This window comes from Schistocerca nitens, chromosome 9 (assembly GCF_023898315.1).
Source record: "Schistocerca nitens isolate TAMUIC-IGC-003100 chromosome 9, iqSchNite1.1, whole genome shotgun sequence".
In the NCBI taxonomy this organism is placed as follows: Eukaryota; Metazoa; Arthropoda; class Insecta; order Orthoptera; family Acrididae; genus Schistocerca; species Schistocerca nitens.
Genome location: NC_064622.1, coordinates 443,200,056 through 443,224,351, shown reverse-complemented (window position 1 = coordinate 443,224,351; position 24,296 = coordinate 443,200,056). Strand labels below are relative to the sequence as shown.

The 24,296-nt window shown below is 39.9% G+C and overlaps 1 protein-coding gene across 2 annotated transcripts in view; it reads right to left on the bottom strand.

Moving 5' to 3' along the window:
• LOC126202961 (phosphatidylinositol 4-kinase alpha) overlaps nt 1–24,296 on the bottom strand; it is a 203,645-nt gene that overhangs the window by 139,889 nt on the left and 39,460 nt on the right. The window contains exon 9 of one of the 2 annotated variants that reach the window (XM_049937089.1): nt 24,185–24,250. The exons of the other annotated variant lie outside the window; for it this stretch is intronic. Coding sequence (XP_049793046.1) covers nt 24,185–24,250 — 66 coding nt within the window. The remainder of the gene's footprint in view (nt 1–24,184; nt 24,251–24,296) is intronic. 2 annotated transcript variants of the gene reach the window in all.

Genomic DNA, 24,296 nt, shown 5'->3' with positions numbered 1-24,296 from the left:
TAAACATTACATTATGAAAGGCACAAATGCCTCAGGAGATTAAAGAGAAGCTTGATAAACATTATGGTGAATCTGTACCTTCAATTAGAACAGTTTATAAGTGGTTTCACAATTTTCGGAGTGGCCATATGGGCACAAGTGATGCTGAATGTTCTGGACACCCTGTGGAGGTTACGACTCCAGAAATCATTGATAAAATCCATGATATGGTGATGGATGACAGAAGAGTTAGGGTGCGTGAGATTGCTAGTGCTGTGGGCATCTCGAATGAATGGGTACATAATATTTTGCACAAACATTTGGACATGAGAAAGCTATTCGCACGATGGGTCCCGTGATTGCTCATGCTTGACCATTGTGTGAAGTGAAGCGTTGCAGTGACAGTTTGCAGCTGTTCAGGAAGAATCCGCACAACTTTATGCGTCGTTCTGTCACTGTGGATGAAACATGGATACATTACTATACCCCTGAGACCAAAGAACAATCTAAACAATGAGTTATCAAGGGAGAATCTGCACCAAAAAAGGCAAAGACCAGTGCTTCAGCCGGAAAGGTTATGGCGACTGTCTTTTGGGATTCGCAAGGGATAATCCTCATCAACTATCTGGAAAAGGGTAAAACTATTACAGGTGCATATTATTCATTGTTATTGATCAGTTTGAAAATTGATCTGCAAGAAAAATGCTGGCGAATGGACTGCAAAAAGTCCTTTTCCACCACAACAATGCACCAGCACACACCTCAGCAGTTGTGGTCGCAAAATTAATGGAAATAGGATTCCAACTAGTTTCACATCCCCCACTAATCTCCAGAGTTGGTTCCTTCGGACTACTATTTGTTCCCCAATTTGAAGAAATGGCTGGCGGGACAAAGATTTTATTCAAACGAGGTGGTGATTGCAGCAACTAATAGTTATTTTGCAGACTTGGACAAGTCCTATTATTCAGAAGGGATCAACAAATTAGAACAGCATTGGACAAAGTGTATAAGTCTAAAAGAAGACTATGTTGAAAAATAAAAAAGGTTTATCCCAAACACGTAAGTAGTTTTTATTTTTGCGCGGACTTTTCAAATGCTCCTCAAATCACATGCCTCCCCCATACTACACACGGACAGCACATTCACTACACTACATGCACTATGCATATTTCTTACTAGCAGTCATTCCTTGCCAGGTGATGCTACTATATCCTAGACATGTTTATATTGTTAGTAGGTTAGCGGTTGTAATGTTCTGTGTGATAAGTGTATAAACACTCTTGTAAATCAAGTAATTGAATTTTTATGTGGATAGCACAATAGCTCATGACAATAGCACTCTACTAGATTTTAAAATAAGATTTGTTTGAGCAAGTATTGTGAGAAATTGCAAGAGAAAGGGGCATTGCTGAACACCATATAAAAGAGAAAAACCTAACTAATTAGACACTTATTAATCCAACATAAGAACAAGAAGATGGCAGTTACAGTGATGTGTAACAAAAACAGTGAACTGAAAGTGAACTGTAAGATGTCCACCTGGTTGCCGGATGAGAAAAAGCAGTTTGCTTAGATGCAGTGAATTAGAAGTTACCTGACACCCACTGAAGATGGCTTGAAAAAAAGGCGAAACGTGTCAGGGTGCATAAATAAAAATAAAAATTCAATGTGCAGCATGCAAAAGGCATTTTCTTTGAAACAACTGAAATTTATATACAACTGCTCCGAAAATGGCCACTACAAGAAACATGTTATCTTGGAAACTGCATAACTTCTTTGGTGTTTGAGGAGCACTGTGGTGAGTCTCCTAACAACATGGTGAAACCACGTCCAGATGTCATGGGGTTGGACAGCTACCCTTTATTACAGATGTCTGATGTCATAGTCTGGGTAGACAGGTAAAACAGGACAGGTGGTGAACTGTGGCGAGACTAACATCAGACTTTAATGCTGGGCGGAGTACTAGGGTGTCTGAACACAAAGTGCACTGAACACTCCTAATGATAGGCCTCCGCAGCTGATGACCTACGCATGTGCTAATTGTTAACACCATAACATCAGTCAACACAACTGAAACGAGTACGTGACTATTGGCACTGGACGTTGGCACAGTGCCAGGGTGTCGCATGGTCTGATCAATCCTGATACCTTCTTCATCATGCCAAGAGGAGGGTGCAAATCTGTCCTCTTTCAGGGGAATCGCTCTATAACACATGTACTGTGGGACAGAGACAAGCTAGCGGCAGCTCCATTATGTCCTGGGGAAAATTCAAACAGGCATCCGTGAGGCCACTGGAGACTGAACAATGCACCATAAGGGCCAATGAGTATCATACACTGGTTGCAGACATGTACACCCTTTGATGACAATCATGTTTCTCGATGGCAGGGGTAATTTTCAACAAGATAAGGCACTATGTCAAAAGGCCAGGAGTGAGGTGGACTGGTCTGAGGAAATTAGTGGCAAGTTCCAGTTGATGTACTGGTCCCCCAACTTGAAAGATCTGAACCTGTTTGAACACATCTGGGATGTAACTGAACTGGCGTCAGAGCTCATTGCCCACCTCCCCAGAATTTATGGGAATTAAGTGACTTGTGTGTGAAGACAAGGTGTCAACTAGCTCCAGCGACCTACCGAGACCTCACTGCTTTCACGTCATGATGTGTCACTGCTATTATCCATTCTAAAGGTGGACATAGCATCTATGAATCCGGTGGTCATAATGTTCTGGCTGATCAGTGTAATTTTGACATGTGTATTCAACTTACGTGTAATCACAATTGTAGTTTTCTTATGTATTATCAGCATACCTGTTAAAATTCTTAACAAGTCTTCAAAGTTATCACTGTGCAATGAGCAGAATGTTAGCCACCTACTGATTGTATTTCAGGTGGGACATTCTGCAGAAATGGATTGTTATTTGTACATGTAGTTGATCTGAATCTTTTATGTCTCATCAAAGCATTGGCAAACTAAGCCAGTCAGATGCCTGAGGTAGCGAAACTAAATGAATCCACCAGTCTGGTTGTAAAATGATGTAATTGTAGTGTACATTTTTGTAAAAATTGAGTAATATAGATGTAGTTGCCGAAAAAGATAAGCATTTATACTGTGCTTACTCTGCACTCTACTAATTGTAATATACACTACTGGCCATTAAAATTGCTACACAAAGAAGAAATGCAGATGATAAACGGGTATTCATTGGACAAATATATTATACTAGAACTGATATGTGATTACATTTTCACGCAATTTGGGAGCATAGATCCTGAGAAATCAGTACCCAGAACAACCACCTCTGGCCGTAATAATGGCCTTGATAAGCCTCGGCATTGAGTCAAACAGAGCTTGGATGGTGTGTATGGGTACAACTGCCCATGCAGCTTCAACACGATGCCACAGTTCATCAAGAGTAGTGACTGGCGTATTGTGACGAGCCGCTGTTCGGCCACCATTGACCAGACATTTCCAATTGGTGAGAGATCTGGAGAATGTGCTGGCCAGGGCAGCAGTCGAACATTTTCTGTATCCAGAAAGGCCCATACAGGACCTGCAACATACCTTTGTGCATTATCCTGCTGAAATGTAGGGTTTTGCAGGGATCAAATGAAGGGTAGAACCACGGGTCGTAACACATCTGAAATGTAATGTCCACTGTCCAAAGAGCTGTCAATGCGAACAAGAGGTAACCGAGACGTGTGACCAATGGCACCCATCACGCCGGGCGATACGGCAGTATGGCGATGACGAATACATGCTTCCAATGTGCGTTCAGCATGATGTCGCCAAACACAGATGCGACCATCATGATGCTGTGAACAGAGCCTGGATTCATCTGAAAAAATGACGTTTTGCCATTCGTGCACCCAAGTTCATCATTGAGTACACCATCGTAGGCGCTCCTGTCTGGGATGCAGCGTCAAGGGTAACCGCAGCCATGGTCTCCGAGCTGATAGTCCATGCTGCTGCAAACATCCTCAAACTGTTCGTGCAGATGGTTGTTGTCTTACAAACGTCCTCATCTGTTGACTCAGGGATTGAGACGTGGCTCCACGATCCGTTACAGCCATGCGGATAAGATGCCTGTCATCTCGACTGTTAGTGATACGAGGCCGTTGGGATCCAGCACGGCGTTCTGTATTACCCTCCTGAACCCACCGATTCCATATTCTGCTAACAGTCACTGGATCTCGACCAACGCGTGCAGCAATGTCGTGACATGATAAACCGCAATCGCTATAGGCTACAATCCGACCTTTATCAAAGTCGGAAACGTGGTGGTACGCATTTCTCCTCCTTACACGAGGCATCACAACAACGTTTCACCAGGCAATGCCAGTCAACTGCTGTTTGTATATGAGAAATCGGTTGGAAACTTTCCTCATGTCAGTACATTGTAGGTGTCGCCACCGGTGCCAACCTTGTGTGAATGCTTTGAAAAACTAATTATTTGCATATCACAGCATCTTCTTCCTGTCAGTTAAATTTCACGTCTGTAGCACATCATCTACATGAGCTATTTTAATGGCCAGTAGTGTACGTACTGAAAGGTATTGATGAGAAACTTAGAATATAAAACAGCATTTAGCACAACAACCATCAGATTTCAATGAAATAACAGAGAATAGAATAAAAAAAATAATTTTTATATGCCTGGAAATAAGGCTTGTACAATGATAATATCAATTAGTTTTGTAACCTTAGTATGAGGTAGAGTTATTATTGATATTATTAGATTACATGCTTTTGTGCCTTTGTTTTACTGAAATTCTCAATAATGTCATTTCATGTCATGTCACTGAACTTAATTTAATTTGAAACTTTTCTTTCAGTTGATAAAATGGACAGACTGGCATTCCAGTCCGAATTGCTGGAGATGGCAGTCGGGCGGTCATGTGTGCTTCAAGCGTGTACGACTGAATGAATTGAATGAATGAATGAATGAATTGTGTGTGTGTGTGTGTGTGTGTGTGTGTGTGTGTGTGTGTGTGTGTTTTCCTTCCTTGAAAAAGGCTTTGCTGGCCGCGGTGGTCTCGCGGTTCTAGGCACGCAGTCCGGAACCGTGCGACTGCTACGGTCGCAGGTTCGAATCCTGCCTCGGGCATGGATGTGTGTGATGTCCTTAGGTTAGTTAGGTCTAAGTAGTTCTAAGTTCTAGGGGACTAATGACCACAGCAGTTGAGTCCCATAGTGCTCAGAGCCATTTGAACCATTTTGAAAAAGGCTTTGGCTGAAAGCTACATGTGTAACAAACAGTTTTTTCATTGTGTCTGTCTGCAACTTAATGAGACATCTCTATCGTAAGTAGCAATCTATCCTCTTCCTTAAATTGTTGACAGTTTCGCTAGTCATTCCTGATTCATCACAGTGTTGAGATAATTTCAATTAGTTTTATTTCAGAAAACTTCTCTTGCTTGATACGACTCAGACATAAATGATAAAGAACTATTGAATCATAAGTGATATACAGTGTAATGATTCACTGGAGTTCCATTTAATTGTAAATTGGAGGATTCATTGGGCTGTCCACTGAGCAGCAATGTCAACACTCTTATCAGCTGCACGTAGATGTCTATGACACCTTTTCATTTCCTGCAGCACTTGCTCCTGATCAAACTATCATAAATTCCATTGCTACAGCCAAAGTGTCATTGGAAGCTTGAAGCGTAAATTTTGTTTCAACAGTTTAGAAAATTTAGTACCTTTCCTTTATGGCAGTGTATCATTGTGGCATGTCTTGTACAAATCAGCCTATGCATTAAAACATTCCTGAATGAATTTTTCACTTTGCAGTGAAGTGTGTACCAATTTCATTTTGGAAACATCCCCCAGGCTGTGGCTAGGGAATGTCTCCGCAACATCCGTTTTTCCAGGAGAGCTCCACAAGTTTTGCAGGAAAACTTCTGTACAGTCTGCAAGGAACCAGATGAAGTACTGGTGGGAGTAAAGCTGTAAAGATGGTCACGAGTCATGCTTGGGTAGTTCGGCTGGTACAGCACTTGCCCATGACAGACAAAAGTCCTGAGTTTGAGTCTTGGTCCAACACAGTTTTAATCTGCCAGGAAGTTTCATTCAAACATCGATCAATGAACTACTTCTCGACTCGATACTCCAACATCATGAGCTACTTTACCTGGAACTTTTTTATTTATGCTCCTTCTGCATCAGTGAAAGTTAATGTCTACTGCATTTTTAGCACTAAAAGTAACAGCATTGCCTATAACTGTAGATCATTCCCTCACTAAACACACATTCAGAGTTTTTAATTTGGGGAGTCACTTATTTGAACTCATTTTTGAAGACTGTAGATATTGGACTAAATTTACTACCTGCAGTATCATGTACCAAAATTTGATGGAGATCAAAATGGTAAAATCACATACAGCTGAAAGCAGCAAGCTGCTGCAGACCTATTATCAGGGTCTGCCTTGGATAAATCTTGCATATCTCCAAAAGTGCTCACAATTATTTTCGTGTTTTCTGTTCTGACTTCAAATGAATTTAATGAGTACTCCTGTGAGTATCAGGCAATCATTTCAAACTTCCTGGCAGGTTAAAACTGTGTGCCGGACCGGGACTCGAACTCGGGACCTTTGCCTTTCGCGGGCAAGTGCTCTACCAACTAAGCTACCCAAGCATGACTCACGCCCGTCCTCACAGCTTTACTTCTGCCAGTACCTCGTCTCCTACCATCCAAACTTTTCAGAAGCTCTCCTGCGAACCTTGCAGAACTAGCACTCCTGAAAGAAAGGATATTGCGGAGACGTCTTCTGTAAAGTTTGGAAGGTAGGAGACGAGGTACTGGCAGAAGTAAAGCTGTGAGGACGGGGTTTGAGTCGTGCTTGGGTAGCTCAGTGGTAGAGCACTTTCCCAAAAGGCAAAGGTCCCGAGTTCGAGTCTCGGTCCGGCACACAGTTTTAATCCACCAGGAAGTTTCGTATCAGCACACACTCCACTGCAGAGTGAAAATCTCATTCTGGAATCATTTAAAACTTCCTGTTTTTCCTACTAGTAACTTTCAACTACATGTAGAAGCTGAGAAGAATGAATGTAACTTCTCTACAGTTCCAAGACTGGTGACTCTAAAGGGAACACATTATGGAACCCCAATTTGGTTTTACAAAGAGTACTCTACAGCATTGGCCCTTCACTTATTTATCACAAATTTCTCAACCAGAACAAAGTCCCAGTAAAAAGGGCAGGTGACTCCTGTACCGTATACAAGGAGGGTAAAAGAACAGACCCACAAAATTACAGACCAATATCTTTAACATTGGTTTTCTACAGAATTGTTGAACATATTCTCAGTTCAAATATAAGGAAGTTCCTTGAGAACGAAAAGTTTCTGTCCACAAATCAGCACGGTTTTAGAAAACATTGCTCACAAAAAACTCAGCTTCCTCTTTTCTCACATGAGATCCTGCAAATCATTGATGAAATGCAACAGGCAAATTCCATATTCCTAGACTTCTTGATATGGTACAACACTGCTGACTGTTAACAAAGGCACATGCATACAGAACAGATTCCAGATATATGAGTGGCTCGAAGACTTTGTAACAGTGCCCAACGCTGTCCTCTATGGCAAGTGTTCATCAGGGTATCATCAAGTGTGCCCCAAGGAAGTGTGATAGAACCACTGTTATTTTATAAATACAAGGGGGGATCAAATATAGACGAGGTTTTTGTTCCTGAACATCAACAGTTGGTAGGACTGGCCCCGCACTTCTGCTATGCTTAGGCGGGACCATTAGAAGTGAGGAGAGCATGCTGTTAGATATTTCCTGCCATTTCATCAGTAATGCTCACGATGTCTGAGCAACAGGTGCATCCCTCCATTGTGCAACGCATAATTATCAGATTTCTTGCTCGTGAAGGATTTACAGCAGTGAAAATTTGCCAAAGATTGATGGCACAGTTTGGTGATAAAACACGATCAACGACGTGTGCATTTGCCTGGCATAAAAGGTTCAAGGAAAGCCAAGAATGTGTGGAAAATCAGCAACATGATCGCCGTCCTCGGACCTGCATTACAGACAAAAACATTAATGCGGTTAAAGATATTGTTAAAGACATTATTGACAATGATCGACAGACAATAATATCAGAAACTGCACAAAAAGTTGGAATCATTATGGGAGCTGTAGTTCCGTAAAGTGTGTTCCAGATGGGTCCCTAAACTTTTGACTGAAAATCTGAGGTTGACACATTTGGATGTCTGTCAGAGGCTTACAGCAATGTTTGCAGAAGATGGTGATGCACTTTTGAGTCGAATCATCACCTGCGATGAAACATGGGTTCACCAATACACTCCAGAATCCGAACAAGCCAGTAAGGAGTGGTGGAGGAAAGGGGAGGCAGCGTCAGTGAAAGCTAAGACTCAGATGTCAGCTGGCAAGGTTCTTTCAACCATTTTTTTCTATCAGTGAGGCATTTTGCTGATTGACTTTTTGCATGTGTGACGCACAGTCAATGCTCCTTACTACTGCCAACTACTTAACAAGGCGAGAGTTGCATGTTGCCAAAAAAGACGATACCAATCAATTCTCCTCCACGACAATTCGCGAGCCCGTACTGCAGCCCTAACTTTGATCATCCTCCTTACAGGCCAGACTTATCGCCCTGCCCTATCCATTTATTCGGACCGCTTAATGAAGCTCTAGGAGGGCGACGATTTGAAGATGACGAGAGTGTGGAAGACTTCATGCGCAACTGGCTGGTGACACAATCCAGTTCCTTTTACGGTGAGGGCATCAAAAAGCTGCCAATATGCTGGGGCAAATGGATTTCCAAAGCAGGAGACTATATGGAAAAATAAATTATAACTGCCTTGCGTTTTTCACTGAATGAATTTAAATAAAAAATAAAATCCCATTTATATTTGATCTGCCCTCGTACATAAATGATCTGGCAGACAGGGTTAACAGCACTCTGCGGCTATTTGCTGCTGATGCTGTGGAGTACGGGAAGGTGTCATCATTGATTGACTGTAGGAGGATACAAGATGACCCTGACAAAATTTCTAGTTGGTGTGATGAATCACATCTAGCTCTGAATGTGGAAAAATGTAAGTTAATGTAAATGAGTAGGAAAAACAAACCCATACGTTCAAATACAGTATTAGTAGTGTGTTGCTTGACACTGTCACATCAATTAAATATCTAATCATAATGTTGTAAATAAATATGAAATGGAATGAGCGTGTAAGGATTGCTGTAGGGAAGACGAATGGTCGACTTTGGTTTATTGGGAGAATTTTAGGAAAGTGTGGTTCATCTGTAAAGGAGACTACATATGGGACACTAGTATGACCCTTTCTTGAGTGGTGTCTGAATGTTTGGGATGCACACCAGGTCAGATTAAAGACTGACTTTGAAGCAAGATTTGTTTCCAGTAGGTCTGAACAGCAAGCAAGTATTAGGGAGATTCTTTGGGAACTCAAATAAGAATCACTTGAGTAAAAGTGATGTTCTTTTTAAGGACAACTATTGAGAAAATTTAGAGAATTGGCATTTGAGGCTGAATGTAGAATGATTCTACCACCGCCAACATACATTTTGTGTAAGGACCATGAAGATAAGGTTAGAGAGATAAGGGCTCATACACATTTTGTGTAAGTACCATTAAGATAAGGTTAGAGAGATAAGGGCTCATACAGAGGCATACAGTCAGTTATTTTTCCCACATTGTTTGTGAGTGGAACAGAGAAGGAAGTGGCTGGCAGTAGTAGTAGTATTAGTAATAGTGCAAGGTACTCTTTGCAATGCACCATACAGTGGCTTGCAGAGTACGTATGTAGATGCATGCATGGACTCCACAAAGAAAGAATGAATGAATGATTAGCACAAAGACTGAACATAGCTTTTGGATCAACTTCTCATTTTTTGTTGTACTTCTCCGTGTGCATCTGATATTCACACAACATTGTCATAATCCTGAGAGCTGCACAATGTAATTTCCACCCATATTTTTCCAGCTGCTGTTGATTAGCTTTTGACATATCCTCTGCAGTTTTTCTAGATATAAAAAAAATGTAAGAAGGATCCTCAAATTTCCACAATGTTGTCTTCTATATGAACATATCTTATTTGACCCACTTGGTCAGTTCTGCTTTCATTGGGAGTCCTGTCAAAAATTACTTTGTAATGTTAACCCTTTTTTACATCTGCAATAATTTTTCCTTAAAATGTTCACCAAAAATAATAATAAATTCAATTTGTATCCCTTTTGACAGATAAAAAGGTACTCCCTTTGACCAACCAGTGACCTCTTCTAGAACCTATGTTCCTTCAGTACTGGATCATCTTTTGCCATAATTGCCACCAACTCTAAGAAATTGTGATGACCGCAGAAAGCAATGTTTTGCTGTGCTAAAATACTGTAGTATCTAAAACACAATGTAAAATGTTTCTCCATTTCTTGGTCTCATCATTAAATTATACAAGTATTTTTAAACTATACTTATAGGCACTTGTGCAGATAGTTTATGGTGTACAGATTCTGATCTGGTTTTGACTGATAGATAAGCTGATTAACAAGTAAGGTTCTGTATATAATTTATAAATATTCCATACAAATTGTATGAATTATGATGACTTAAGCTGTGAAAATGATACCACTGCCACCTAGTGAACAGCTCCCATACTCGAGTGAGCATCAGAGTCTCAAAAATGCAGCAAGAGGAATGTGATTTGCATTTGATGTTCTGGTCTAGTTGTAGAATGCGTAGCCAGAACCCAAAAGATTATGTGGTCAAATCCTAGCTGTGTCAATTGTTTTTTTTACTCTGTTTCAACCCAACATTCACCTCGTAATAATATGCAGATATGCAATTCAAAATACGATGACAATTTCCATCTGTCAATTCCTGCTTTCTTAGATTTGCAATTACAATTCACACTTTTAATCTACTTCAAATTCTTTGCACAACACGCAGTGAGTTATTCAACTTTGAAATATCATAATGAATGTGATCAATAATGAACTGATGACTGTGTTATCATCAGGCTGTGATGTGAGACATACAATTTTAAATACTAAAATATTTTTAACCAATAGTTTCCTTGCAACTGTTTCAGAACGAATTCATGAGGAAAATATAAATGGTGCTTTATTTTTTATGCTACATGTAAAACATTTTCAGAAAAATTACTTCAGCAACTTTGCTTTACTTACAAACAGTATGTTCTTTCAGCAGTGCAGCAAATGACTCAACTTTCAGCTTTCTGCCTACCTTGAATCAAACCTAGATGTTCACATGATTCTCTGTGAGGAGTATGCCATAAAGAGTCCATGACAAAGAAGTGTTGCATATGTGCTATGCTTCACAGGAAAAATGCAATAATACGAGCCAAACAGGCACATCGCATGTATTTTTTCTTATTTTTTTTTCTTTCTCTTATTTGTGCCACCTCAGACAGCCTCCAACACATGTTGAAACACACACACAGGATTCACATACAATATTTGTGTTGGTTGTAAACATATTACATACATCATGATGTTCTCCCGTTATTGCCATGAGATGCCACTCCAAACACAACTGGATGTGGGAATACACAACATTAATGCCTCCAAACAACTTTCTAGCCATGCGTTGCCTATGTCACATAATATATATGAAAGTGATGATATTCATTTACTTAACATTATTCTCTGAAATCTATTCATAACTCTATGCAATGGACCACAATCAAAATACGCTGTACCACACGAGTCGTCTGGCTGTAGATTTTTAATGCTATCCGTGTGAAGCTGGGCCAGGTTGATAGTGTAATTGTGTCTAGCAGAGCACTGGTTAATATTTTACAGTTTTTAAGTCACATGCAACATTTTACAAAAAAATCTTTAAAATTCTCACCACACCTAATAACAAATTCCATGGCCTGGTCATAGGTAAATATGGTCTTATATGTTAATACAAGGGTGTGCTGAAAGGTAACGCCTCTGAACTTTTTATGTAAAACCTCTCAAAAGTTTTTTTTAAAATGAAGCACACTTTGTTAACATTCTACACCTTTATTCTTCATTTTCACAAATTTATTTCTGAACATAGTCACCCTGCCGATGAACATATTTCCCCAGTGAGAGACCTGATTCCTGATACCGTCAATGCAGGGCATTTTATTTCTTGAAAAAGCCACAAACTCACCTCTGCTTGCATCACCTAATTGCTATCACAGCAAAGTCTTCAAAGCTGTTCTTTAAGTTTTGGAAACAGATTAAAATCGAGTGGGACCAAGTCACGACTGTACAGAGGAGGATTGATGACAGTGAACACACGGCATTGGGTTGCTGCAGATATTGCAGTGCTCATGTGTGATCTGGCACTGTCATGCTGAAGGAGAGGGTGATGCATATGTGGACAAACTCTTCTGTGGTTAGAAACTCAATTACAGTATGCGGTCTGTCACACACTGACATAGTTGCTTTACACACCACCATTTTACACACTACAATTTGAAGCACTCTAGTGGTGACGAACTGCAGTTTCCATCAGCATGATACGTAATACCTCAACCAATATACAGAGAATGGATTAAAAAAATTTGGAGGCATTAATTTTCAGCAAGCCTTCGTATTTTTGCATATATATGGTTTTATGCCTACATATTTGGGATTTTTTATATAGCCAACATATAGAAGTAAAATGCCATTCTTCATATTTTTGTAGAAGTTATTACACAATTGCTTATGATATCATTGAAAAAAAAAAGGCACTATTTAAATTTTTAAGGATGATCAACATTCTACCCGTGCAGTTACTACATTGTACTGCTGAAACCTATGGGCTTTTGTGTTTTATTCATTGAAGAAACAGTTAAAAACACTTACTGTTTATTGCAATTGGTATAGCTGCAGAAGATACTACAAAATTTAGCACCATTGCTGTTGCAATTAACTAAACATCAACATTTACATTTACTTTTTCAGTCCTTAATCAATGTTTGTTTTTTATTCAGTTGTGCAAATCCTCCACTCTATTGGTTGTTACTAATTGAAATCTTGTTTTCAAGTTGGGATATACACATGTAAAATTCGTCTTTTTTCTTGGCTGATAAAAGTTTATCACACTAGATAGGGAAAACTGAAATGTTGGATGGTGCCAGATTTTTTTTTTTTTTTTCCCTGGTACTTCTGAGGTTGGCCGCAATGCTTTTGCAAACACACTTTTCCTTCCACTTAGTGCAGTCAGGTTGTCATACAAAACTTGTAAACAAAGCCACTCAATTATTTTAAATGAGTCTAAATGCAGTCCTTGATCTAACGTATTAAGATCCATGGAATCCTCTTGTTCCACCTTGTAGCCAAGGATCCAGTGACGTGGACAGTGCAGTGACTGGAATCCAATCATCTGTTTGGTCTATCTCAACAAGGCAAAATCTGTACTGCATGGTAGCAAACTACGCCATGTAATGAGAAAAGGAAGTGACTTTTTTTTTTACAGTTGATCAGGTTTTGGAAAAGGGGAAACATATGCCACTGGTGTTCTGCCCAATGCAAGGATCAGACCAAATTATATGATTCCAAACCTCAACATCAACGAATGGACTGAAATGTGTTAATACATACTTCAAAATGCATAAAGATATCTCTGATGAACCTCTCCTGTTAATTCTTTCTGCCATATTCCCTAGTAACAGCGACCAACAATACAGTCATTTGCCGCAGTCTGCTGCAGATGCAGCCTGCTACCAATACTTCCTCTAGGGCCTGAACAGAAACAATCCTCATCAACACACACACACACACACACACACACACACACACACACACACACACACACACAGAGGACTGTTTACTATCAAACCTTCAACAGCCACCATGGTACTGCACTGCACCTATGTCACCACCATAGGCATTGCTTTGTGGTAAATGGCACTGCTATCATGGCACTGCAATCGTGGCACTACCTTGCTTCAACAAGCCTTGTGTTACTGCGAGTAACGAGCATTTAGGTCCCCTCCTCAGTGCTCTGCAGTCAGTTCACATTTCAGGTTTTACATCAACTGGACTGCCTTTGTTGAGGGCACTCTACACTGTGTCCTCCACGCTGGCCGCACCTAGTGGTCCATCAATCTGAATCTACTGCACTGAGCCAACCGAGGAGCACCTCACCACTGCGATCAAATATCAGGCCATTGGGGAGTGCATCCTCTGCTTACTGCTTTGTGGGACTTTTGTTTCCAACTTGCCTTTGAGACCAGTGTCATGGGACACTACTACCATGGACTTCACACATAAACAAACATTCTAATGCAAAGTCAGGTCAGTGATTACCTGATAGGACATTCCAGTACTTCGGTGATTAACTATCAGACTAAATTGAGTATTGCAGACTTATGTTACAAGGAACTGTTATTGTATTTTGTTTATGAGTTTCAATAAAGCTGCACTGTTATTGGCTACCCAGGCACATCGGTTATCGTGCATTATTCCCCTTGGGCACAAACACTACAATGGTGACCAGGAACAACATTTAAACCATCCTTGCCCCATACTAGGATCACAGTTTGCAAAGTTTAGTCACAGTCTGTAGCACAAGGGTTCAAAGACTCACCATTTTCGTCTCCACCACAATAACAATAAGGATATTTACTAAAAAATGGCTCTGAGCACTATGGGACTTAACATCTGTGGTCATCAGTCCCCTAGAACTTAGAACTACTTAAACCTAACTAACCTAAGGACATCACACACAGCCATGCCCGAGGCAGGATTCAAACCTGCCACCGTAGCGGTCGCGTGGTTCCAGACTTAAGCGCCTAGAACCGCATGGCAACTGCGGCCAGAAGATATTTACTATCAAAAACAGTGTTGATCACAATTTACTTATTACAGTGACCGGTTTTGACCACTACTGTGGTCATCTTCAGACCAATGCGTAAGAACCTCCTTCTGGTGGTAAATCACCACTAATTTGTAACATATTGATCACTGTTCACTCCCACAATGTATTCAAAAGTAATAAGGATATTTAACTAAGGATTATGTCCCATGGGTGACTGGAATTCGAGAGTAGGAAAAGGGAGAGAAGAAAACATAGTAGGTGACTATGGATTGGGACTAAGAAATGAAAAAAAAAGCCGCCTAGTAGAATTTTGCGCAGAGCATAACTTAATCATAGCTAACACTTGGTTCAAGAATCATGAAAGAAAGCTGTATACATGGAAGAACCCTGGAGATACTAAAAGGTATCAGATAGATTATATAATGGTAAGACAGAGAGGTATTAAATTGTAAGACATTTCCAGGGGCAGATGTGGACTCTGACCACAATCTATTGGTTATGAACTGCAGATTGAAACTGAAGAAACTGCAAAAAGGTGGGAATTTAAGGAGATGGGACCTGGATAAACTGAAAGAACCAGAGGTTGTAGAGAGTTTCAGGGAGAGCATAACGGAACAATTGACAGGAATGGGGGAAAGAAATACAGTAGAAGAAGAATGAGTAGCCCTGAGGGATGAGATAGTGAAGGCAGCAATGATCAAGTAGGTAAAAAGACGAGGGCTAGTAGAAACCCTTTGGTAACAGAAGAAATATTGAATTTAATTGATGAAAGGAGAAAATATAACAGAAGAAATATTGAATTTAATTGATGAAAGGAGAAAATATAAAAATGCAGTAAATGAAGGAGGCAAAAAGGAATACAAATGTCTCCAAAATGATATCGACAGGAAGTGCAAAATGGCTAAGCAGGGATGGCTAGAGGACAAATGTAAGGATGTAGATGCTTATCTCACTAGGGGTAAGATAGATACTGCCTACAGGAAAATTAAAGAGACCTTTGGAGAAAGGAGAACCACTTGCATGAATATCAAGAGCTTTGATGGAAACACAGTTCTAAGCAAAGAAGGGAAAGCAGAAAGGTGGAAGGAGTATATAGAGGGTCTATACAAGGGCGATGTACTTGAGGACAATATTAAGGAAATGGAAGAGGATGTAGATCCATATGAAATGGGAGATATGATACTGCGTGAAGAGTTTGACAGAGCACTGAAAGACCTGAGTCAAAACAAGGCCCCCGGAGTAGACAATATTCCATTAGAACTACTGACAGCCTTGGGAGAGCCAGCCCTGACAAAACTCTACCATCTGGTGAGCAAGATGTATGAGACAGGCGAAATACCCTCAGACTTCAAGGAGAATATAATAATTCCAATCCCAAAGAAAGCAGGTGTTGACAGGTGTGAATATTACCGAACTATCAGTTTAATAAGTCACAGCTGGAAAATACTAACGCGAATTCTTTACAGACGAATTGAAAAACTGATAGAAGCCGACCTCGGGGAAGATCAGTTTGGATGCCGTAGAAATGTTGGAACACGTGGGGCAATACTGACCCTACGACTTATCTTAGAAGAAAGATTAAGGAAAGGCAAACCTACGTTTCTAGCATTTGTAAATGTAGAGAAAGCTTTTGAGAATGCTGATTGGAATACTCTCTTTCAAATTCTGACGGCGGCAGAGGTAAAATACAGGGAGCGAAAGGCTATTTACAATTTGTACAGAAACCAGATGGCAGTTATAAGAGTTGAGGGGCATCAAAGGGAAGCAGTGGTTGGGAAGGGAGTGAGACAGGGTTGTAGCCTATCCCCGATGTTATTCAATCTGTATATTGAGCAAGCAATAAAGGACACAAAAGAAAAGTTCGGAGTGGGTATTAAAATCCATGGAGAAGTAATAGAAACTTTGAGGTTCGCCGATGACATTGTAATTCTGTCAGAGACAGCAAAGGACTTGGAAGAGCAGCTGAACGGAATGGACAGTGTCTTGAAAGGAGGGTATAAGATGACCATCAACAAAAGCAAAACGAGGATAATGGAATGTAGTCAAATTAAATCGGGTGATGCTGAGGGGATTAGATTAGGAAATGAGACACTTAAAGTAGTAAAGGAGTTTTGCTATTTAGGGAGTAAAATAACTGATGATGGTCGAAGTAGAGAGGATATAAAATGTAGACTGGCAATGGCAAGGAAAGAGTTTCTGAAGAAGAGAAATTTGTTAACATTGAGAATAGATTTAAATGTCAGGAAGTCGTTTCTGAAAGTATTTGTGTAGCCATGTATGGAAGTGAAATGTGGACAGTAAATAGTTTAGACAAGAAGAGAATAGAAGCTTTTGAAATGTGGTGCTACAGAAGAATGCTGAAGATTAGATGGGTAGATCACATAACTAATGAGGAGGTATTGAATAGAATTGGGGAGAAAAGGAGCTTGTGGCACAACTTGACTAGAAGAAGGGATCGGTTGGTAGGACATGTTCTGAGACATCGAGGGATCACCAATTTAGTATTGGAAGGCAGCATGGAGGGTAAAAATCGTAGAGGGAGACCAAGAGATGAATACACTAAGCAGATTCAGAACGATGTAGGCTGCAGTAGGTACTGGGAGATGAAGAAGCTTGCACAGGATAGAGTAGCATGGAGAGCTGCATCAAACCAGTCTCAGGACTGAAGACCACAACAACAACATGTACCTACAATGACTAGCATCCAGACTGTCAGCCTTTTTTGTTTGCACAGAGTAGCCATCCATCCCTGTGCTCCACTTTGGACTGTTGCTGATATTTTTTTGCTTTTTTTGCTGTATGCACGTGCTCTTAATGCCCGCTGTCTCTCTTCAGTATGGTACCACAAACCTCTGATGTCTTTGTGCAGCTTCTGCTTCACTCACAGCACCTAAATCGAGACTCCGAGCTTCTCTTACAGAAATTAACCCACATGGCTGCTACTCCTACTCAAGTGTTGACAATGCAGCTACTACTCCTTCAGGAACTCACGATGGGTTAGAACCATAGCCTTTGTACCTCATGTGGTTGGAAATCTACTCACTGTCTCTGCAATTCATTATGCCACTTAACAACAAGTTTCTTTCCTCATTTATCCTGATGTTCACACCTATCACATTCTTCAGTCAATTAACGGTACAGTCCTGGTTACTGTGTGCTATGTTCATCTGTGGGACCAATTCAATGCTTATTATGGAATTTTCATGCTCCAGCAAACACACACTATTCTGAGGCATTTCCCTCAATTGCATCTATCCTCTTCCCCACATTCTCAGTGCTCATCTGCACAATAGACATTCTGCACCATTGTCCATGCAGCTGCTCAACACTTGACTGGTCATTTATCAACATACTGAAACCCTTCAATGCTCCCGCCGCCTCAGGGCCCCTCACTGCCCTCGATGCACACCATCCTTTCTAGTTCCAATTAATCCATGCTCTTTTGCCATTTCCTTTACCTTTTCTATTCCTTCTGTAGAGTCATTTGACAGCACCTGTTCATTTCAGGGCAATCTTGCAGGACTCATCTGCACCTCCAAAGGGGTCACTGCCTCCGACACCATTGCACCCAGTGCCACCATCGTCACAGTCCCTACATACATGCTTCTGGTCCATCTCTCACAGGCCATCCTCCTTTGATTATCCCTGTCCATGACCCATTCCTTTGGGCTCCTTTGGTACCATTCTGCTTTTATCATCCTGCTTTTTTTCCTCCTGCTCCCAGCAGTTTTTGTCCGAGCCAAACCCTTCAGTCACTGCACCAAGCCGGTTGAGATGCACCTCACTGCCATGCCCAAACATTTGTCCACTGGTCACCATTTCATGGAACTTTGTCTCCAATTCACTCAACTTTGATCTCACCCTCATGGGACACTATTACCATGCACTTTATCCACATACGAGTATTCCAACGGAACGTCAATGATTACACACTAGAACTTTCCAGTACTTCAGTGATTTATCAGACTGAACTGAGTAGTGCAGACTCACATTCCAGGAAACTGTCATTGTATTTTTTTATTAGACTCAATAAAATTCCATTGTTACTGGCTACCTGGACCCATCAGTCACGAACACTACACTTTCATGCCAAGAACACGCGAAAGCATTGTTACTGCCAGTATTATGTATTGCCAGCTTGTGAGAAGAGTACTCCCATTAATAAAATACACAAGAATGATTTGACTGTTGACAGGAGACTACCAGCTGGAGGTCAATACACAAAATCACAATATTACCTATTGGGTTATTTTCCCCCTCCTCTCTCTGGAATCAGCAGCAAGCATTTTGTAGGTTGCATCTGCACCTGCACTTTCCATTTTAGATGTTTTTGCTTTCTTCAGCAGAATCTGCAATAACCACCTGCATTAAAAGTCTATTGCAATATGAATATGCATCTACCATTGGCACACCAAATTTTAGTTTACAATCACTTCTCAAAATATACTTTTGCTGATATATATAGTTTTGGAAAATACTTCTGGAAAGAGTGATATATTTTGAACACATCAGAACTGAACTTAAATAGCAACTGATCACTTTATGCCTAGAGTAGTGATTTTCTTACACTGGAAATGATTCACAGTATTTCCTCACAAAGTCTCTGTCATGGTCTAGGATTTTATGATGCCTGTTGGGATGCCTTCCTTTTTTGCCTTCAGGAGGTCAACTGCTCCTTTATTTGTCAACCAGAATTTCATGTTGTGAGATGTAATGTGCAAACAATACATAGTGTCCTTTGACAAAAGCCTACCTTACCCATGCCTACCTTACCTCTTTTTTCTTTCAAAAGAAAATGGTATGTCAGTGAAAAATGGTGATGAGACAAACTTTCTTCTTTTATTTCTCTCTTCATATAAGCCATTTCAATCCACTGGAATGGCAAATATTGTGTCTGCTTATCAAAATAACGTGTGAAAAAAATGCAAATGAGCTGCATCTTATCACCTGCTCATAAATCTCCACATGAAAACTGACAGTGGCAGTTCTTTCTTAGAAAAGAACAAAATCCCATTGCTAATATTTTAAATGTACCAAACAAATCCTGTGATATTTGAGGCTTACATTTGAGTGAAAGTTCAGTCCATATCATTCCAGTTTTGACTAAGTGTCACATTACTATATTAGAACTCTGTAAATAGTTAACACATACAACTTTTTGACCACAGGAATTATGGGAAACTTTTTTCTATTATAAATAGCAGTTACAATTTCTTATCATACACTGCATCATGTGACAGTTTTGCAGTTTTTCCTCCTCCATGTGTAAGAGCATCTACTATCCTCAATGACTCACATTTATTTTCCTTTAACTTACAAACTTTAACTTCGTGTTTCCTTTCTTTATCTAAGTGTTTTTGCACTTCGCTCATTACAACAACATTTGGTGCATCCCCCATGATGCCTTCATTTACAATATTGTTCACCACAACAAGGAATTACAATTTAACGAGGCGATGCAGGACATCAGATATCACACTATTCTAACTCTTAACTAAGTTTTGACAAACATGTTTTTTACAATGCTGTTCAGGTGAATGATCAGTTTAAAAATGAAGGATTCAAAAGGTCACAAACAACTATAATATGGCATTTGGGAGCAGTTCCATAAAGTCATATTACACGTCCTGTGCTCATGTCACCATACCATATGTGAATAACTTACAACAATATTTGAAACTGGATACCAAATTAATTCTTTCAGCAAGTGGTGAGTAGTGTTAAACCAAGTGAAAAAGCATCATCAAAGAAAAAAGTAAATCTCCTTTTTGGATGTTATTGATGGTTCTTTTCCATCTTCTTTCCAAAAACTGCTTGTTTTTAGCTCCAAAAAGATCCAGTTCATCCAATTTTATTACCAAAAAATTTACTTCAATAAACATAGAATACAAACAGGAACATTATACATAGCATGAAAATCTTTATTCTGGTGAGTACATATTGATAGAAATTTAAAACTAGAAAAATCTTACTGTGGATCTTCTAAAGCAAACAATTAGGTTCATCTACTTCCACATTTAGAACATACAGAAACCTTGAGGACACACCTTTTAGCAGTTTAATATATTTACATTTGTCAATGTCAATCAGTACGACATTTTCAAATAAACCTTCACTTATGCACGTTACAAGACTCACACAGCAATTGGTGCAAATTACAAATGGGGACACTTGACGGGGTTGACTACAGAGTACTTTACCAAGTATTTTCTGTTAGTTGACACATTAGAGGAAAGTAAAGGCATACAAACATCATTAGGATAATACCAAGTAATGTGGTAGTTAAACCAACCTTTGAGTTCACAATCCTTTTGCATTGCTCTCACAGCTTTACTGAAAATATTTAACACACTGACTGCCATATGCATAATGATGGATGTTTCATCACCAGGATGGTGGGTACATGGCATCAGGCATAATTATGGCTATGCAGTGGCTACCAGTGGATACATGGCATCAGACGAATGGCTTTGCTGAGATCAGTGGCCTCGTGGCAGTCAAGTATTGAAGCGGTGAAAGCTGCTGTTACCAATTTCTCAGCCAGCTCATTATTCAACATCATCAGTTTCTAAATATCAATTACACAGTCTTTCTTCTGCTGATTTTGATGTTTGTGAATAAATTAATTAGCACTGAAAAGCCCTTTGATGTAACTCAGAATGCTGTGCAATCCAGTAACAACAAGGTAAGCTCACTGTTGAATTTCTGAAGGCGGGGCATTGTGTAAAGTTAGCCTTATCTAACAAATTCCATGAGGACTTTAGGAAGCAACAGTTGACCCACGTAAAATTCGTGTTTGAGTAAGCCCAGGAGACCACGCACAGTTATTCTAGGTGACACTGGTCCCAGGAACCAATTTATTTTTATTTAGAACACCAGACTGGTACAAACTGGTTTCTCCTGTGCCACAATTAAAATACTGTTGTGGGGTACTTCCACCTTCTTTAAGTATTTATAATATGAAAACGTGAAGACAGCAATGTTTATGATGGAGAAGAAGATAAAGAATTTCTTCCTACTTCCCTCGCCAGCATCAATTCCTTTTTATATTTCATCTGGTTTCAGTGCTTTCTGAGATATTGCCCCCTTTTATTCTTCACTACAGATCCCTTGTCTCCAATCTGTGCCAATACAGAAAAGATTCCCTATCCCTAACCAGAACACAGTCCCACATAATGTTCCTGCATTGTTTGCTGTTTTCTGGCTCATGGGTTCCCTCCCTCTGCCAATGGCCTGACCATCAAATTACTCATATCTGGTTGCAACCAATCCTCTCACTATGACCTCTATCTGTTCAAATTCCATCAGCCTGTAGCCCACATCAAGTTAGCCCTGAAAAAAATATACAAATCACACTCAAGCCACCTTTCATTACATCTGCTTCATCTGTAACATCCTATTGATCCACAATCTCAAATTCCTGAATCTCATTTCCCAGACTGAAACCCTTTCCCTCCAGGAACTAGAGCACCATGCAAAATATTGCCTCAAGAAACTATCAAATTTATTCACCTCATATTCCCGCCTTGAAGTATCACTATCCACCAATAGTAAAAAAGGCTCCCTCAAACATCCCCCTGTAACCACCAAACCCTGCCTTGCAGACAAACTACATCAGCCACACCCTTAGAAACTCACTCCCACCATCCTACAGAGACCAGAGCCTAAATAGACCTGCAACACAGTCATGAATTTCTCCTCCAAGAGCCACAATGCCTCAGAGTATCAGCCCTTTAAAAGGCTCACATCTTTTGCCTCACTTCCAAATTAAAAATCATGCTGGACTTGTCAAAGACCTTTCCTCATACTGGTTCCTATGGCAGAAACACTTTTTTTGTTGCCAATTCTACTAAATAAACTCTACTCAAAATCATACTGAACCCTGTCTTATTCAATTTACTGCTCCATCCAGCTGTGATCTAATTACCCCCCACCCTCCTCCTGCCCTTTCTGAATCATCCTCTAGTAACTTGGCATAATTTCCTAATGTCAAACCTCATCTCACAATCATTCCCCTAATCTTTCAAAATGTAAACCAACCTCACATTTGCAGAATGAACTGTTAATGAACTGCAAAGATTACTTGGCAGAAGAGCTGAATGTCGTATGTCCAGCTACAAGCCCTGCCACAGTGACCCCAGTCCAGACAAGAATCTTTCTCCTGGTCTACATCTATCCTCACCCACACCACTTCCCACATTCCTATCTTGTACATAGTTCCTAAAGTACTTAAATCCAACCATCCAGGATGCCACATCATTACAATGTGCCTGTCAGCCACTCAACTTGTCCTCTATGTGGTGAGTAGCAATGTATCCTATGTCATTTTATTGTAGTACGCAAGTGAGCTGCTCTCCACACATGACATCACAAAGTGGCAAAAAAGGACTCCATTAGTCCCAATATATATTAATACAAAAACGTTATTTGTAGAGCATTAAAAAATCTACTGTTCTCAAGAAGTGTTGCCTATATTCATTTTTATATATGTATAGTATCACACAACAATAAAACAGAGCACACAACAATAAAATGTGTTCACAGCTGTTCAGTTCCACTGTGCTGGTACACAGTGATACCAAGAAATAATTTTCTATCCTACTTATCAGTGTATTCTTATCACATAAAAACACTCAAAAGCATGTGAAAAACTGACAAAAATATACGTGTATGTATTTAATTAACAGCAAGAGAAAAAGACAAGGGTATGTAAGTAAGAGTTTGCAGAAGGGGTTTGTGTCACTTCATGAGAGGGTATAAATGGTAATGGAAAAATCACAGCAGGACAACTACATATTGGGCCATAAATCAGCTAATAAATGAAGCCATCATCAATCAACAGAACACACTGTGCATAGCAGGTGAAATGTTAAATAACCGAGTTTACCTAGCCTTTCTCAAGACTCAACAAAGGCTATGGAACATGCTTGCTCTTTATTCAGCACTCTTGGAGTAACTGGAGGAATCTCTACAAAGTGACTGGCAAGTCAACTTCAAAGAATTATCTTGGGTGGTACTGTATAAACTGTGTACACCTTTGGATTATTTTCAAGCACAAATCTTCTGATGGCAAACAACAGGATGCTACAACTTTACATGCATCACATGCTGGGTATTCCTTCCGTCGAATCAACTGAAGCACTTTTTTAAAAATTTTGTTCATTTGTTAGTAACATCTCTAAATTAGGAATGAATTTTTGATCCTGCAGATGACAGTTTGCAAAAGATCATACAAACAAATATAGGGAAATAAAGCTTTTCTATATAAATTGCTGAGGACAGACATTACACTGCCTTTTGTGCTTGTAACTTAATGTTTTATCAGAGAGAAGGCTGCACATATAACAACATCCATAGCAAGAAATGTTAAAGAGTTAGTCAGCTGCAGCCTCAATAAAATGGCATACAACCTGAACTCTTTTGACTGACGAAGGCCGACAGTGATGTCACCAAGGACACATCACAGCAGCATCGTTCTGGAATATACCAATCACCACATGCTGAAGAAAACTTTAACTTCTA